Source organism: Lates calcarifer, linkage group LG18 (assembly GCF_001640805.2).
Source record: "Lates calcarifer isolate ASB-BC8 linkage group LG18, TLL_Latcal_v3, whole genome shotgun sequence".
NCBI classification, from domain to species: domain Eukaryota; kingdom Metazoa; phylum Chordata; class Actinopteri; family Centropomidae; genus Lates; species Lates calcarifer.
Window position 1 is genome coordinate 18,499,629 of NC_066850.1, and position 19,164 is coordinate 18,518,792.

The 19,164-nt window shown below is 41.5% G+C and overlaps 1 protein-coding gene across 2 annotated transcripts in view; it reads right to left on the bottom strand.

Annotated features, from left to right (window-relative positions):
- Window positions 1-2,445: 2,445 nt before the first annotated feature.
- Window positions 2,446-19,164, bottom strand: part of braf (B-Raf proto-oncogene, serine/threonine kinase) — a 28,087-nt gene continuing 11,368 nt past the window's right edge. The window contains exons 6-20 of one of the 2 annotated variants that reach the window (XM_018697232.2): window positions 18,933-19,081; window positions 18,611-18,730; window positions 18,308-18,467; window positions 17,240-17,279; window positions 16,447-16,566; window positions 14,303-14,439; window positions 14,101-14,218; window positions 13,362-13,446; window positions 13,064-13,240; window positions 12,936-12,982; window positions 12,611-12,729; window positions 12,065-12,196; window positions 10,927-11,061; window positions 10,226-10,379; window positions 2,446-8,464 (exon numbers count right to left, since the gene is read on the bottom strand). In XM_018697232.2, the coding sequence (XP_018552748.1) occupies window positions 8,442-8,464; window positions 10,226-10,379; window positions 10,927-11,061; window positions 12,065-12,196; window positions 12,611-12,729; window positions 12,936-12,982; window positions 13,064-13,240; window positions 13,362-13,446; window positions 14,101-14,218; window positions 14,303-14,439; window positions 16,447-16,566; window positions 17,240-17,279; window positions 18,308-18,467; window positions 18,611-18,730; window positions 18,933-19,081 (1,716 nt within the window). In that variant the 3' untranslated portion in view covers window positions 2,446-8,441. The remainder of the gene's footprint in view (window positions 8,465-10,225; window positions 10,380-10,926; window positions 11,062-12,064; window positions 12,197-12,610; window positions 12,730-12,935; window positions 12,983-13,063; window positions 13,241-13,361; window positions 13,447-14,100; window positions 14,219-14,302; window positions 14,440-16,446; window positions 16,567-17,239; window positions 17,280-18,307; window positions 18,468-18,610; window positions 18,731-18,932; window positions 19,082-19,164) is intronic. The other variant, XM_018697233.2, reaches the window with a different exon arrangement.

Here is a 19,164-nt window from a genome sequence, read left to right on the forward strand (position 1 = left end):
TTAGCTATACCCACTTGGACTAAATACATTTAGTAGGTAAATGTATTTGCTGCTGTAGTTTAGTCATTTCAAAGTCATTTCTAGAAGTCAGGGTGTGTAGTGGTATGTGTGCATGTCTGTGTGTGTGTGTGTGTGTTGCGTGTGGAAAGTGATCCCAGCACAGCCACTGATTAACTCTTACTTACTTACTCTTAATTACTTACTCTCTTTCCTGAGTAATAACTTCTGTTCAACAAGTATTTAATACAGATGAATGAATTTGACATGATTGACATGAAATTTATTGACATGACATGAAATTTATTCCTCCTGAAATGCATTTTCAGTCACAAGCCAACATTCCAATTCATCGGATAAGTATTATGTGAGTGTATCCTTGTGTGTCTGTGAGGGAGAGAGAGAGAGAGAGAGAGAGAGAGAGAGAGAGAGAGAGAGAGAGAGAGAGAGAGAGAGTTGTATTGCAGCTCCTTGGTGACTCCTGCAGCATTGGTGAAGAACTGCTTTCAGATGATATGTTTTCTGGCTCTGGAACAGCATTTACACACATTATCCTGTTAGTGAATGTGGATTGATCCAGGGGATAATGGCGGTGAATGAATGAATCATTTTTCAGTCAATCAACTGACTGGCAGCAGAGATGTCACATTCACATGAGGCAGCCCGTCTGATCGTCTAACTGCCCCGCTGGACCCCGTTTCTGAGATCTCAGCAGCTACTTTGGTACTTACAGTGTTATCACAGACAGAACAGATGGGCAGAGCTACAAAATAAAACCCACATTAAAGCAGAGCTGTTCTGCTGTCCAACAGACACAGGTTGCTTTACTACTTTCTTTTCAGGACCAAAACTGACCATGACTGAGACAACCTGACCACAGGCTTTAGGCTCTGGATTATGTTAGCAGGCCTCAGGGAAATAAAAAATTAAAATGTAACAGCATTTTTACATCATGTTACAACAATGTTAACAGTGTTGTTGAGATGATGTCATTACGCTCAGTTGATATTGTGCCTCAGTGTTAAAATGTCTTAAGCTTTTCCTGGGATGGCAAGTTAAGATGTCTGCTATTAAAAAGGTAAATAAATCTGATTTGTTTGGGAACCATAAAAATGCTTGCTGGAGCTGCAAGGCTATTATGATCTAACATTTATCCAAAGAGAGATTTTATACTGAGAAAAAAATTGTGATTCTCAATCAAATCCAAACTATATGCTCTTCAGCTTTTACAGTCAGAAAACCCCTGCTGTTAATGACACCAGTGGCCAATAAGTGAACTGCAGTCAGCATCCTGTTGCTTGCGTTTGCTCACCCTCTGTAGGAGGGTTATATTCACAGGCTTGACAAAATAAACAAAAGTTTTTTTTTAGTTTGTTGTGCTCCCACAGAGGACTGGCAGTCTGTCCAGGTGTACTCCGCCCTCCCACCCTGACAGCTGGGACGGGCTCCAGACCCATGAGACCCTAAAAAGGATAAGATAATGGATTGATGGATGGAGCTTATGTTGGAATCTGTTTTTTGCTGGGAGCCAGTTGTTTGTTGGCATTAGTGACTCGAGGCTAACATTAGCTAGTGTTGCACACTGATGGCAGTGTAGAGGAGCAGAAGAGAGCAGACAGGCCATTTTGATAGTCCCGTTATCACCACAGCATGGACAATAAAAAGGTATAACACACGTAAATGTAAAAATGTAAAAAATCTTACTTTTAGTAACTTTAAGATTGAAGGAGAGACTGAGAAGTGAGGGCCGAGGTGAACCTGCAATCTTCATTTCATTCCATGTTCTTGATCATGTCGTTTTATGGATTTCTACACGGAAACACATTTCCTTACTGTGCATATGACAATAAACTTTGAATTTGAATATGAATCTTCAAATTATTAATTCCTAATTATTTCCTTGAGAGTCTCCTGAAGAGAAAATCTATTTCTATTTAAATTAGATTTTATTTTTTTATAACACATTTACATTAATTACTTCATTTTTATTTGGTTATTTTTATTATTTCCATCATGTATTTATTAACGGAATTTTACTACATATATATATTTAACATTTGCAGCCATGTGCATTGTCTCATTATGGTTGAGCCTGTTTTCCATCACTAATTACTGCACGGGCTGCATATCCACTTCTGAGAGCCTGTGTAGACTGAAATGTGCTGCTCTTGTTAGTGTTAATAAAAGACACTTGATCATAATGTTACAGGGTCAGGTCAGTGTGTGCTGTGTGACAGTGTGTTGTCAGCCCTAAATTCTACCTTGACGTACAGATCACGCACGTGTGGAACCCCAAGTTGGACAGAAGCATCATTAAACTGTGTGTGCTGCATATCTAACAGCACCAGTTGTTTATGAGCAAATTACTGCAGTAGATGCTGCCACCATGTGGACGTAAAAGGAACATGACTCTGATACATTACCATACAAATGACGCATAAACCAAGCTACAGTTTTCATGCACTTCTTTAATATATCAGTTTTTCATATTCACAACAAATACATTAAGCTTTTTCTTCTTATGATACAGCCTTAAATATTTTTACACTCAACCGTTTTTCTCAGAAGTCTGCCTATCAAAATTTCATTTAATCTTTGTCTCTTTATTTTGAACATTTTATAATTTGTTACATTTGTAGTCTCCATGCCTCCTAGCAAACTGACAGTATTTCCTTTGTACAACTATTTACAGGTGAAACTAAATAAAACTAAACAAAACAAATCTCCATAAAGTTTTTCATGATAGTTCTCAGTTGAAAGGAATTGTTGGGTTTAAGGTGCAGGCAAGGAGGACAGAGGGGGAATGTATCAGAAGACAAAGGGAAATGAAAATAGAGAAAGTCTGAACGGAAAGTTAAGAGGAGGAGCAGAGGGTGTATGGTGAGATCAGAGGAGGGAAGTGGAGAGGAGAGCCTCAGTGACACAGCTCCTTGAAGGTTTAACAGATACACATCTGTGATCATACTCTCACAGAAAACAAAGATCTCTGGAAAACAGACAGCACTCTTAAAGACACTGCTGTTTGCTTCCTCGGGTTCTATCATGTTAACAAAGAGCAATCTGAAAATGTGAAACAGCAGATCCCAGTGCAGAAGACAACTGCCACCATCTGCAAATACAGATCTGAAGGATGATACTGATGCCTGTGGAAGAGGACTGAGGCCATGGGCTTCTTCTAATGAGGCTGGCACTTCTATCTCAACCTAGGAAACAGTGCTTCACTACAATCTAAACTGAAGGTTCATTGATTCACTTCTTGTGGACTGTGCCACATGGTCTTCATCAGCAGATGTCTTGATGTTTAAACTTCCAGTGATCCCAGCGAGCACCTCTAAGATTCTGAATCTGCAGGGGCTTCAAAGTTGACCTCCAACCAATCCAAAGCTCTAGAACAAGCAAATAAGTAAACCTTGAGCTGAGATTGTTTTCTTAGCTGCTCTTACTCAACATTTAAGCCAACATGAACAAGAACTGGGAATGTTCAGAATCATCAAAAGTTCAAACATCTGTATCTGTATCAACGTCCTGAAGAAGACCATGAGATACAGTCAAAAAGTTCACTATGGGCACAAACAAACACCAGCAGTCTCAGCTCAGTCAGTGACCATTAAATGGCTAAATTCAGTTTATCATCCAGCCTTAATCTGTATAAACCACAGAACACAACAAGAGGATTTTCATGGGGAACATTTACTGGGTAATTTAATGGTTTCAGTTATAACTGTGGACTATGGAATGTGTAGATCATCCAGAGGAACATGTGACACGTTCAGTGTTGTGAGCACTACAAACTAAATTCTTTCTACCTCCATCTGAAAAACAACACACTCTGACTTCAGAGATTCCACTGAAGAGAAATGAGAAAACTGAGTTAGTAATTTGGGTGAACTGGCCCTTAAATCTCAGAATTCAGAAAAACGATATTCTTGTGAGAATAAAGTCAGACTGTGATTAGTAGCCAGCTGCATCCTCCCTCTGTGAAGTATCCATGTTCTCTGCAGATTCCTGCCAAACTCCACAGACTCTGAGCTGCCCTCTGCGTGACTGGGTGTCAGGGCAGCTATCCTTCAAGCTGAAGCCCACTGTTTGTGATGTTCATGTTGGGACACAAGAACAAGACATCAACTGATGAAATTAGAATTTAAAGTCAAGTCTGAAGTCTTTACAATTTAGATTATAATTCTTACTCTAAAGATTCTGCCAGTGAACATAATTCTGAGCTCCCCGGTGGTCCACTGGTTTCAGATGTGTTGCACTGAACTGTGGTAGAATCAGTCCCCTGAATTCTAATGATCTAGTCAGTCATTTTTAGTTTGTGGAATTTAATGATGACCTTACCCTCCTCTTCCACTGGAACCAGTATTATTGTGCTAATATTTTTATACTGATGTCAGAGCATCTTTGTTATCTTTACAGTCTCCTTCACAGCCCAGACAAGTTCAAAGCACTGAGCTGATTATCATCACTCACAACAGTGATGTCACATGATTGGAGGATATGTAATATTTAATAAAAGGCTTTCGTCGTCTCCATTTATGAGCCTTACCCTCAACTGCATACTATGTGTGAGTCAAGTATAGGTAATGGACAGACAGAACTGTGGAACCCTTTCTCACTTAAAGTCTACTGATGAAACTACAAACTGAGCTGGCTGTCTGCTATTGGCTGGTCTTTAGTGCCAGGAGATACCGGCTGTTTCTTTGGAGGTGCACTCAAAAACCCAACTAACACCAATTTGTGCGCAATAAGCGTAACAGCATTTATCACACAAGGATGCACATGCTGCTTCGACCAACCTGACTCAATGGCTGCACAATTAAACAGAGAATCGTGTGAACCAGTAACATGGCTGACACTGGCAAACATCACCAAATTATATTAATGTTGCTCTGTAAAAGGTGATGATATGTCAATGCTGTGTTCACAGCTAGTAGAGTTCGTCTTCTCTCAAGTGTCCAAAAATAAAATCAGTTAGTACAGCTTTAAAGTGGCATTAACTTCATTGACCACTTGGGGGCAGAGGAACTCTACAAGCTGAAAACATTTGACAAAGTTTTACTGGCTAATGCATCAAATGCACAGCAACATCAGTGTTCATTTAAAGCTGTGTCTCTGGTCACCAAATGGACGTTAAGATAAATATTAACTCTCCTTTTGTTCTGGTTTGGTCTCCACCAAGTCCTGAGAAAAACATCTAACTCTTTAGCAGCTAAATGCGTCATTATGTTCCCTAGCTAGTCTGCGACTTTGTCCGGACCGTCAGTTGTTCTGTAGATTATTTCATTTTACCATTTACCTTTCTTCTTCTAAATAAGTCTAAGTAACCCAGAGGTTGATCTTTAACCTGTCTCATCATCTAACTGTGAGTATTCCTGCTCCATCACACTCTTTCTACTTCCACCAGTGGCCTGATGGACAGGACATTTTATTAATGCCACCTGCTGGAGTACAAGACACAGCCTATTGCGCTTATCCACTGTGAATTTTACATTGGAGCAGATCATTTCGGTTTGAATATCTATTTTCTACGATGGAACAGTATTTCAAACTTTCAAAATAAAAACTGAAAGCCTGGCCCATTGTCAGGAATGTTGATCAGACCTACCAAAATAAGATCCCAGTTGTAATAAACCTGGGATTATCCATCAAAAGCTTTTCCCCATCTACTGCTATGTAAATCAAGTGCACCAACAGAGTGCCATCACCTGGGATTACAGACCACCCAACATCTGCCTACACCAGTAAACAGGAGGCTTCACATACATTTGGATTTGGTTACTCTTCAAATTTTGATCACACTTTGGCAAACACATTTGTCTGTTGTCTGAGCCTGGGAAATGTGTTGCACCTACCTCGTGTAGGTTTTCCCACCTTTTAAGTGGCTACAAAGATTTCCTATCAGTTCACCTTTTCAATATGCTTCCTGTAACACATTTCATGCTGCTCAGTGTCTAAAAGGTTCAAATTACAGGTTGTGATCCAGGACCAAGACAAGCACTAAGACTGTCCTGGTCAGGGCTAGCAGCCTACCCCCATTTCCAGTCTTTGTGCTAAGCTAGGTTACAGCCTGGTCTTTTATCATAGACTTGCAAGAGGGGGACTGATGGTTAATATGACAGTATATTTCCTAACATACTGGACTCTTCCATAAAAAGGTATGCAGAACAATGTGTAATAACATTGCTGTGGGAGGGGGATGCCTGGGAGGTTAGTTCATGATGTGTCTGATGTAAAGACATACATGATCCATGATGAATGTGAAGAAGCAGTTTGTTGGTGTTTGGGTGGATGCTTCAACTGTGTGCTCTATCTCCAAAAACATCCATTTATCAAGCCAGCAGTCTCATTTTCTCAGCTCGCATCACACTAGGTATGGTGACATACTCAGCTCCTGGAGGCTTTATCAGACAGTCCTTGGATGACAACTGAGCCTTTCCAGCAAAATATTCACACTTCAGCCCCTGCAGATGACTCATGCATTAGATGGATTTTGGGTCATCAGCTCTGCATGTCACAATTTATTCTTCATTTTAAAAAAAGTCAAGGCAAGTCGCTCATTTGCTTCAATCCATCTCTACAAAGTGCAAGTACACGAGTCACAAAGACTAAAACAAGCGTCAAAAGAAGAACGGATAGCGTCAAATAAAGCGGTTCTGAAAATTAATCCATAAAACAAAAAGATTCACATAAATAAGTAAATATCTGCAGGCCTGCCTGTACAGAAAAAGGCAAACAATGACAATAACAAAATAAAAAGAACCTGTTACACCTACAACCCTTAACACACGCTGGAATGAAAAAAGTACAGGTGCATGTGTGTAAAAAAGGTAAAGGTGAAAGAACATTTTCAGACTTCTTCAAGACTAACAGAACTCCCCAGAACATCACTGGTCCTTTCAGCAGATTACGCTGCAGCCTATCAGTCAGCAGCTGCAACAAGTAAGGTCCCCATTTGAAGCTGAGTGCAATATTAAAGCCACATGATCAAAACGAACGAAAAATAAAAACAAACAAAACAAACAAAAAATGACACAACATGCACTTGGCATCACAAAAAAAAAAAAGAAGAAATTCTGAGGTTGGGTTTTGTGGAAAAGCGTCAGAAGCAAATTAAAAGCTTTGTTGCAAAGACGCTGTGTAACAACTTCAAAGCTTAGAGAAGCCACAAGTACTGTACACACTCAGCATTAATCCTGGGCAGCAGCTTGGCTTAAACCAGGCTCTTTAAACAGATTCCATCACCACTGAACAGCTCCCGTGGTTAGCCAAACACATCAGGCTCTCTTTTCTACCAGAAACCTACAGAAAGCACCACATCTCCTGCTTTCACATGAAATCCTCTGAAAAGATAGAGCGTCTCGGTAGAAAAATATCCAACACCTCTAAAGCTCTCATCAACACATATCTTATTAGTTGGCTTAGACCAGGTTCTTTAAAGGGAATAAGGAATCCCTCTCATGTAGCTTCCATCACCAACCGAATTAACATTTTCCTCCCAAACAACAGCTACCGTTAAAACAGTGCAGGCTCTGGACTTTTCTACTGAAAATCGGAGAAGTATTGCTTCTCCTGCTTTCACATGCAAAATCTTTCCATAGATGATGAGCTGCTGCTGTTTCATCACTGGTGTCAAATTCGTTGGAGGCAAACAAGAAGGCAAAATACAGTAATTTGCAGCATTAAGCTCATAAAAACAAAAAAGAGCAAAAGCTGTGCTGCATGATCAGAAGGAAAGCTGTCTTCTAAAATAGCTACCGTCTCTTCAAAAGAAAGGACAAAAAAGCTCGTCATTCCTAGCAACTGCTAGCTAAAATCTGAAACATGAGAAACAAATGAAAAAGTAAAAATAGATCTATCTTTCAAGTCATCTTCCTTCAGGGTTAACTCTTGCTGAGTGACCTCCAGCTCTTCTTGGGGGACAGGCTAACACCTGGCCTTCCATCTCAACCGTCAGACGGGGAGGCTGCTTCTCCTTCCACAGGCCGCAATCTGCCGTCGCTCAAAGTGCAGTTCAATGGCCCATCTGATAAACCAGCCTCCCTCCTCACCCGCACAGGACACGACGAGATGAGTGGCACCCAAAGCTTCGACCTCTCCTGACGTTTCACCTCCATCTCCCCTTCTGTTTGCCTTCATCTTCTTTTCCTCCAGCAGGCAAGAAAACTGTTTTGGTATAGATATTTTTTTTTGTTTCTGTGTCATTCAAGTTTCTTTTTTTTTTTTTTCCCTAATTCAGTTTTGTCTGTTGCTGTGGCTGTTTTGCCTGCTAGACAGCTTTTGTTGCCTCTGGTGAGGCTGCCTTCTTCAGGTTGATGGAGGAAGAAAACAGCCCATTCTTTGAGACTAATTTTTCTTTTTTTTTTTTTCAGTAATGAATGAATCCACCGCAGGGACATGAGACTTTTGAGAAGTGACGAGGGATGGACTGGTGGGATCTGCAGCACTTACTTAAATGCCGAAAACTCCCCTGAAAGATAATAAAGATGTGGAGAAAAATGAGTGTGAAAGCACTGTTACAGCAGCCATAACAATGTCAGCTATCACGTTTAGCTGTTAATGTCTTTTCATTATGATCGGTGGAAATTTCTTTTGAACTGATTGTCACTTCTCAGGCAGCCCTGCATGTTGGGTTGTGTATCTTTACCATACAGCTGTCTCCATCTCTGCCTTCATGGAAACTGATAAAAGTCTGGGTTTCCTTATACATAATATAATAATCTACTATTTCAACTTGGAATATTTTCTCATAAATGTGGCTACTGTGGTCCTATGAGTTGTGCCTCTATGTGTATCACAGGGCAACCAAAGAATCCTACAGCTTTCCAGTTAAACATGATTTTTATGAAAATCATTTCAAATGTTTGTCTCGAGTCTGAAGGTAAACACTTTAAATTAGCTGCTTGGAACAGTCATTATGGTGACTACATTCACCACAGCCACATTGATGAAAATAAACTGGAATTATCCTTTAAAACACAACACAGATATTATGAAGTTGAGATGGCGAAACAGTTGCCTGGATCCATATCGAAGCAGACAGGGCAACATTAGCCTTTATTTGGAATTGTGTTGAGTCCAACATTACATTACAACATTACTTTACAACTATTTTTTATAATGTCTCTATTAGTAGAACATATAACCCTGTTTGGCCAGCTTTCTCTTAAGACTTACTGTGGTTGTTGTGGGCTTACGTACAGCTGTCTGAAAGCTTCACTGAGGTCATGCTGACCATAAAAAAGTGTCAGGAAGTTGACCTCATTTTAACAAGGTCTCAGTTCAAAAACGTTCTGTTTCGATTTCCTCATCTTTATCACTAAAATCCCACAACACTTCACATTCATACTCCCTCTGTGAATGTAATGCAGTCCAGTGTCAAAGAGGAACTCATTCACCCATCCACTCTAATCCTTTCAACTTTGACGTTCATTTTGTTCAGTGTTCATTTACTGTCAGTCAAAGACTTCCTGTACAGAAGTTTCACAATAAAAGCCTTCCAGTAGCTTAAAGGGTACAATCCCTCCCTTCACTGTGGGCTTTCATTGACAGTACCGTAATTTCCGGACTATAAGCCGCTACTTTTTTCACACGCTTTGAAACTTGCGGCTTAAACAATGATGTGGCTAATTTATAGATTTTTACGGGCTAACGAGCTTCATGCCGCCAAAACATTTAGCCTCGTCACATCAGACCAATGAAATTACCGAAAAGGTCACAGTGCACCAATGAAACTGTTCGAATTAGATCAAACGCACTCACGCTAAATTCTTCAGATCAGTCATTTTGCGCTCAATGCACACACCCTCATCATGGAAAACACGAAGAAATGCATATGATGCAGCTTTTAAGTTAAAGGCAATCGATCTGGCTGTCGAAGAAGGAAATAGAGCTGCTGCACGCAAGCTTGGCGTCAGTGAATTGATGGTGAGACGTTGGAGACGGCAGCGTGAATGTGTAAATATCTCATGTTACAATGTAGACACCTGCGGCTTATTGACAAGTGTGGCCTATATATATGTACTTTTTTTTCTTTTCTTTTTAAATTTAGTGGGTGCGGGTTATATTCAGGTGCGCTCAATAGTCCTGGAAATTACGGTAGGTTAACCCCAATTTAATGAATCAAAACAGATTTTATACTAACAATCAGCTTTACAATCATGATTTACTGGAACAAAGAGTTAGAGAGACAGATGTTAGTGTGTGTGTTTGTGTTTGTGTATGAGCTCACCGTAGCCACCGGCCTGGATGGGGGTTTTGGGTGAGGCGCAGGCGTACAAGCTGAAGTCCTCCGTCTGAAAGCCGGCTCGGTTTAACGAAGGCTCAGAGGCGCTGCGGTGGATTTTGGGTAATGAGCGAGCCAACAGCTCGATGGACGCCAAGATCTGACAGAACACACAGTACAGACACAGACACATCGGTCACAGTCAGTTCACGACTAACAACAACCAAACAAAACCAAGGAAAATCTCGTGCCCTTTATTCGAATCAAAGCCTATTAACGTCCTCACTGATTAGAGTAAGATGGTGAACTTCATGTGGAATGACGGCTCAGTAAATCTGTGGGTGTGAGATGAGCTGTTCATCTTCACCAGTTTCTGTGTTTCTATCCTGACAGTCTCCAGCAGAGGGAGGGAGTAAGCCCTTTGAATTTAGTGCATGGCGTTTAATATGAAACATCTGTGCAGGTGTTGACTTCATCAGGAGAAAAGGTAAACACGGAGGAAATGTGTTTGCATTAAAAGCAACATGTGTTTCTATCTAGCATTTGATCCAAGCCTGTTTAGAAATATCTATCTCTTTCCTTTCTGCAGCTGAGAAAAATGCACAATATTCATTTAGCTGTGATGCCCTGCTGTCCTTAAGCGAGCGAATCACATGCATCCGTTGTCTCCCCAATGACACAGAAAATCATTAATGTTTATTTCTCACCTGAGGGAAGAGAGGTCGCTCCTCTCTCTTCTTCTTCAGGCAGTCGGCCATCAGTCTCTTCATGGCCTTCGGACAGTTGCTGCGCACCTTACTGAGGTCAGGAGACAAGTAACCTCGACCGACCATGAATATGATCTATAGAAAGAGAAGATATGACTCATTCTAAGATTTGTTAGCAGAGATAACCAGACTGTGTCACTACAGTGCTTATGCCTCTACACTGTTTTCTGTGTTACTTATTATAAAGTCAGCATTTCCCATACATAGGTTCTACTTGGCCCACCCAGGTAGATTAACACCTGTACAGGTAGATAAAATACATTTTTACACTGTACAGCACACAGATTTACAACATAGGTACATCTGACATTAGAAAGCTGTATTTCACTCCTTTACTTAATTTTTGGTCACACACCTGTCTGAGTGGCTTCTCTCAGCCTGCTCGTGAGGCATTTAGGGAACATTGGTAAGTTGTAGCTACAGAAAACAGACTGGGTTACACTGTCCCCCTCTAAACTGCGTGAGTCTCTGTATGCACATAGGTCATACACTGCAACTCTCAACCTGTGGGAAACACTGAAAACTGAAAACACATTACATTTCTAATTAAGTGCTGTTAAATGATGCATGGCTAAATGTAATCATTTTGTTTCCTTACAGCCAACTAACAATTATGTTTTAAAATGGAATTGGAAAAAAAAAAGTTATTCCATTACTCAAAAAATAATCTAAGATAGCAACTGATTATTAGGGTTGTTAATGAACAGGTACTAATTAACAACTATTTCACAAAATGACCTTATTCATATTTTAAGAAAATCCTTTAACTCTCATGGTATGCATGAAGTGTTTATGCTTTAGCCACAGGCTCTGTTTATGTACAGATAAATCAAACTACTTCAGATACATGGACAGAACAAGCTGTTTCCTCCTGCTTCCAGCCTTCATGCTAAGCTAGGCTAACCACATCCTGACTCCAGCTCTGTACTGAACACACAGACTGATACCCATCTAAACATCTCACCCTCTCTGCTGACCTTTCTATTTAATCATAAGAGCTTCAGCTTATAACATACTTTCTCAACACGACAAATCTGTCACTGTGTTTGAGGTCGTGTGATTTCCTGCTTCCTCTCACCTGGTCTCTGTTGTTGATGTTGGAGTAGGGCAGTGCTCCTGACATGAGCTCGTACAGCACGATGCCAAAGGCGTAGACGTCTGACTGGAAGCTGTAGGGATTCTTGTCCTGCAGCCGGATCACCTCTGGAGCCTGAGAGAGCATAAATGTCACATGACCCAAAGAAAACGACACACGTCCAGTCATAACGCATCTATTTTATATAGGTCATATATCCCTGTATCGGTATCGCTCAACTGTCAAAAAAAGTAGGGTTGTTTCCAAATGTAAGCTAAGATTATTACAATTATTTTTACAATTTTTGTGATTTAATTATAAATTCATCATTATTAATCACATTACATATTAATGACATGGTAATTACTGCTGTTTTAATTGAGGCAACAACTGTCAGGTCAGAAATGACCACATTCGAAGGAAAAGTCTCAGAATTTAGAGGGTTACATTAAACTTATCTCAGATGAAAAGAATTTTTAGAGATCCTGGTCACTGCCAAAAAAAACAGAAGCAATGGGTAAAATGAAAACTTATGGAAGTGTCACTGACCATCCACAGTATAGAGCCAGACAGCTGCTCAAACTGGTGGGAGCCACTCCAGCGGGACTTGACTGTAGCCAGGCCAAAGTCACCGATCTTCACTGTCAGATCCTCATGGAGGAAAATATCTGGGAGGAGAGGTGGTCAAGGAAACACTCTCTTCTTCCACCTCTACATACTTTGCCATGTAGGAGTATGGTTATATTTTCATTCCTGTTTGACTGTTAGCAAAATATAATCAGCAGCATCAGTAACAGATCTGAATCTATTGTTGAGAACAGAGAGATTTTGGCCTGAAGATCAACTGACTTAGTGAAATGTTTCAGAAGGATACTGTTGCTCTTCAGATCTCTGTGGATGATTGATTTGGCATGCAGGTAACTGAGGAGGAAAAAACAAGTTATTAGAGCGATTACCCACACTGTGAAATGTGACTGCTGTTGCACATGAGGGGGAACTCACTCCATGCCCTGAGCAGTCTGACGGGCAATGTCGATCAGCTTGATCATCTCAAACTTGGTTTCGATGATGTGTAGGTGGTGATACAGACTGGAGCCTTCGCACCACTGGGTCACTATGGCCAGCTGAGGCTTGGTGGTGTAGCCCATGAACAGCAGGATGTTTACATGACGCGTTTTCCTTTGTGGAAACACACACACACACAGGTTGATCAAACTACAGAACTTTTTTTTTTTTGACACTTCAGTAATATGATGTGTACATGGATTCTCCTGATTAAAGAGTAGGAGGCAGAGGTTACCTGAGGACTCCCACTTCATTCTTGAAGGCCTGAAGCTGTTGTGGCGTGGGAGCAGTGACGTTCAGCATCTTCACTGCCACATCGCCTGAGAGGAGAGGATCCATGAGATACGTCATGTTTCATCACTGTAAAGTTGCACGCACTGCATACTGGGGCAGGTGTATTAAAGTTGTCTGAAGTCTACTCCAAATTAATTAATTAATTAATCATTTTTGATTAATGAATTAATTGATTGATTTCATCAATAAATCCCATAGGACAGCAAAAACAACAATGTTAGTCCATGTCTCACTCTCAGCTCCAAGCCAGCCTCTTTCTACTCACAAATATACAGTTTCATTTTTTTTAAAGGCTCAGTAATTTCCTAAAACAGCTGGTCACTGTGGTTTTTACTAAATGTGACTCTAATAGGAGGAACATAGTGCATCTGTTAGGATCTATTTTCGGCAGTGGATTAATCCACATTTGGTGCTATAATGACTATTTCTGGCAACAGGACAGCGTGTATGGGATTGAGTCAAAATAAAGTGTGTGTGTGTGTGTGTTCATGGGGATGAAGGAACATGTCCCCTGTTCAATGTGTGTGACTCACTGATGTGTTTTTTTTAATACAAAAGAAAACTCACATCACTAAATTCACTGGTTTATTTATAGAACGGTGATTTGATATCCAGAGGATGTCGACAGCTTCCTTACCAGCTGCTGGTGGTCTGAAGGTAGGGTGTGCTGTTGTTCTTACCATGCCACTTTCCCTTGAAGACAGTTCCAAAGGACCCAGAGCCTATCCTCTGACCCAGAGTGATCTGACCCTCTGGGATTTCCCAGTCATCGCTGGAGTCCCTTCTCCCCAGGGTTTTCTGTTTCACAGAGCATACAGTCAACACACACATGCACAGTAAACGGCAGAAAAAACGCTGAAACACTCCGTGACAATCTCTCACCATCTTATTGCGATCCTCAGATGAGGAAGACGACTTGCGCTCCCTGGTTTGGCATGGTGACTTCTGTGGGACCTTGACGTTGGTCAGAGAGCCGGGTAAAGAGGCAGGTGGTGTGGCTGACAGCCCCGTGGTGGAGCCTGGAGGAGGGGGATCACGGGTGAAAAGAAGAGAAAGAGAACAGAAGAGTGATTGACAAACACAGGTCAGAGGAAGAGCAGATAAAGCAGAAGAGTAAAAAGAGAGAGGAGGTTTGGGCAAGGACAGGGACTGAGGTGTCTGTATCAGTTGTGTGTGTGTGTGTGTGTGTGTGTGTGATCACATGCACAGAGGAGAACTGAGGGGGGGGGTGCTTGGTTGGATGGCAGTTAATGGTTTATTAATCTAGACTTCACATATGTATCACTGTTATTGACTTCTGTCAGAATTACAAAGGGCATCATGATGTCTGAGGGGATGTCAATCATTTATCATTTCAAATTAAATGGTCAAATTCAGTTCATGCAACATTTAACCAGAAACAGGGAAATACTATATAAAATGAACTGAAGTAAATAATACAAATGTATCTGAATTAGGACTGAACTTTACAGGCTATCAAAAATCTAATTACAGATTATAAGAGTTGCAATTCCAGAGGTGAAAGCTTTAAGCAGACAACTGTTAACACCAACAACACCTGATTCTGTAATTGGCTAAGACAATACAAACTCTTAGCTACACATCTGATGTTTGAACAGACAGACAGTGGGCTGTGACTGTTGCTCAAAAACACCACAACAGAGTGGTGAGTAGACAAATCTAGATGATGGCTTTGAGTCCATTTCAGACTAATAAGACAGCAGGTGTCTTGGTAGTTGTCAAGTGTAAGTAACAGACAGCTATTGAAAAGAGTTGTTGGAATCTCCCAGTAAACTTTTAACACATCGCACTGTTGTTTTTAAACCCAGAATCTGGCCAAATGTTAACGTTAGCTTACGCAGCTGCAGTGCAAAGCTATCAAATGTATCATTACAGGTTGTCAGTCTGAGAGCAAATCCTGTGGACAGAACACTGGACTTACCCTTTACATACTTCATTATATGCTGATTGTGACATCTGTTCATGTAAATTTAAGCAGCCATCCAAACAGCTGCAGTTCTGCATGTGCTTTCACACTGCGATACGCATTTCATTTTAATGCATTTGACTAAATCCCGGAATCATGTGAAGTGCTGCCTCTTGGATTATTTGAATTTTCACTACTGTGCCATCATGAAACAGATCTTAACAACTTTCGACTGATTCTTCAAATAATTAATAAATAACTGCAGAGGATTAAACCACCATCCATAGCAGGGCTCGACATTAAGGTATTTTTTGTAAGGGGAATAGAAGAGAAATTTACTTGTCTTACTGGACAAATTAATAATCAGAAACAAACAAACTAACTGGTGTGTGTCTTCAGGTTACCACTCATTATGGGTGCATTATGATGAAAGGTGCTCTGCAGCGCCTGCTGGGGGGGAACCCAACTTGGCTGACAAGCAAGTGACATTAGCTAATTAGCATTAGTAACTGTGTAATTCACTGTAACACTATAGACTATAACAATACAGTTAGCTTAAAATGTGAGCTGGAGATGCCATGGAGGTTTCACTCTGAGGGAGTCTGCAGCAGAAGGTTTCTGTTGGCTAACCTGTTTAAAGCCTCTGTATGTAGGCTGATTCTGGATCACATATTGTTTGGATGCTTTCAGCTGTTTGTTTGTCTGAATTCTGCTTTCACAAACAAAAGGAAAAAAGTCAATTGTTGTCAGTTTTGGCCAGACAAATCACTTTTGAGTCTGGATAAGTGAAAGGTAAATTTACTTCCTGCCTCGGAGAGTTAATGTCGAGCTCTGCGTACAATCACAAGTGTCTCATCAGAGTAGTGTTGAGATCTTTGTGTAACCTGTGCACCTGTCAGGTGTGGTAGAGAGAGCATGTGAGGACATAAAGGGGGAAAGAGAAAGAGAGGGGTACACACAGTGGATGTCATGGATGTAACACAGGGCTGGGGTTGGTGTGTGGGGAGGGGCTGGTGGGTGGAGGTGGTGGGGGTGTGTGTGTGGGGGGGAGGAGGGGGAGCAAGTTGAAGGACACAGAAACACACAGAGGCCTAACTACCTCGGAAAACAGGCTCGGGCTCAAAATCAAACACTATGTCATTGGGGTAGGAGTATAGGAGGGGGCTTGAGGTCCGTGTTCGGTGCTTCCTCAAGCAGCGGGCGGGGTGGGTCGGGGGGGCTGCAGGGCAAAGAGAGACAGACAGACCATCACTGCTACTCACCCTGCCCCTCTCAGCTCTAACTACTGTCCATGGATAAAGCTGAGCTCCTAAACAGAGCCCTCCTAGCACACTACACTGTTAGCATGTTAGCTCAGCTCTGTTTGTCAAGTGTATCTACAGGTTTCACTGCCAAATTTATATTTACTCATAATAAATAATCATATCAGTCTGGTGCCTGTGTGTTACAGTTAGCAGTCGGTGGTAACAGTAGGTTAAGCTTAGAAAAGAAAACTGGAAGCAGAGGAAACAGCTGCCTCTTTACATTATGATTTACTACCAAAATTCTGGGTGATTTTATTTCCCCTAAACTATTGTGATGAAATGGAAAGATTCATTAGCTGTGTGTGTTCCTCCTGACCTGGCAGAGCAATTCTACATACGACTGGAGGAAGGAAAAGAGGTCTACTGCGGTGGAAGTTCTGTTCTTCTAAAGACCCTGACCCACAGATCTGAAAGAACATGTGTCCTCAACTACTGCTCTCAGTGACAGGTCGCAGAATTTAACATAACTGACTCAACTCCTCGGGTCTGAACTCCACACACACACACAAAAGACCAAGAGCACGCAGACGCAGGATGGTGGGAAAAAAGCCACAGAATGAGCCTGAAGTCTGCTACTTTGATCCTTACCTCCATCTGACCTTGGTAAACTCTGATCTCGGATCAGGTCCTGAAACGAAGGAAGAAAAAATAGGTAATAAGAACGCTCATAATTTGCACACACACACACACACACACATGTACTGTTCAATCTACTGTGGACCCATTCTTAAGAAGTCATGTTACAGAGAGTAAAGCAGCTGGAAGAGCAGAACCAAAACAAGTACTGAGGTCGTGTTGTGTTCACAATCAATGTGATGTCACGTTTAGAGGCAATACATTAAAAAATGTGAGTGGACGCAAGTAGATGCAAATCTGCTCTAGGTGGCACAAACTGATGTGTTCACAAGAAAAACACTTTTATGACTCCATAACATCCAGAGACAAAAGGAACAAAAGCTCTGTAGGAAAGTACCAGACAAATCTGAAGTTGAGCTCTGTCTAAGTTGAGTCTGAACTATCACTTTTTCAAACAGGTTCAAATGAACGACTAACACGTTCTCATTTATTTGAACACAGCCCAGTAATCTAATTCTAAACTATAGCTAATATATTGAATTAATGAACAGCTACTGTAGATGATAGCTGCTACACTAGCTGCCTTGAGGTGGGACAGTTATGATGTCAATAGTTAGACTACATGGGAACCTCCTGCAGTTTCTGGGTCTCCTGGCTCCAGGTGGCAGATGTTCTGGCTACCTCAGTCACATCTACACTGAAAAGACGCTCTGCACACTGATCTCAACTTTTAGATGGAGTCAGCTGACAAGTTATCATATCTGGTTACAAGAGGTGAAGCCATGACAACCAGCTCAACAAACTGCAGATTCTGTTTGGTCTGTCCCTGGCTAATGCCAGCTAGCCCTCTATCTGGAGATATTAGCCTAGGCTGGTGTCTTGTTGGAATACAAACAGATTACCACCATGAACTCCTCCCCCAAATATATGACACTCAGTTCTCTATCATACTCTATGAAAGCAAGCTGGAGGTTCAGGAATCATCAGTAAGAGTGGTAATCAGTGAAATCATCTGCTGTTTGGAGTTACGGTGGCCAATCATAGCTAATCAGTCATTCAGCAGAGGGAGAGCAGACTCACATCAATGTTGACAGGCTCAATGGTGTTAATATGGACGTTAGGGGCGGAGGACGAACGGTCCCGTTGGCCAAACTGGTTGCGGTGGTCCTCCTCGTTGGGCCGGAAACTGGGCGGGATGGGTATGGACTTGGACGGTGACACAGTGGTGTGGCATATAGACCTGGAAAGATGACATTTGTTAGTTAAAAGTAGTTTAAGAGTTGCAACAAGATATATCTGTGCATGTTTACTGTTAGCTTAATGACAGACTCCTGACACCCTCCATGCTGTGTAGCTAAAAAACGTTGGAGGTGGAGGACTCACCCAGTGGAGTCAGATGGGGGGAGTGACGGACAGGCCTCAGACACGGGGGTGGTTCCCTCTGAGGACACCTCCTCCTGGGTGAACGGGTGATGCTCAAAGAACTTGGACACTAACAACAAGCTGCAGAACAAACATCATCATGGTTACTTACTGATTATTCAGTTGTTCTCACCTTGGTTTTGCTCAGAATCTTATTTAGGATTCAATCAGCAAACGCTGGATAAAAATACTAAAGAAGTCAACCTATATACTACATTTTACAGTGGGTTCAATCCCAGACTGCTTGAAGCTTCACGGTCCCTGTGGTGTGCGTGTGACTTACTCTAGCTGGTCATAGTTGACACACATGAGAGGAACCTCAGTGCTGCAGCGCTGATGGAACTTGTATCCACAGGTCTGACAGCGGAAACCCTGGAACAGCAGCTTTCTGCAGAAGTCACAGAAGGCCAGTGTGAAGAAGGTCTTCCTCACCTGTCAATCAAACACACAAACGTACAATCAGAAACAGGTATGGCTAGGCAATACGATCAACCTGCGTTAGTTAGTCGTATACA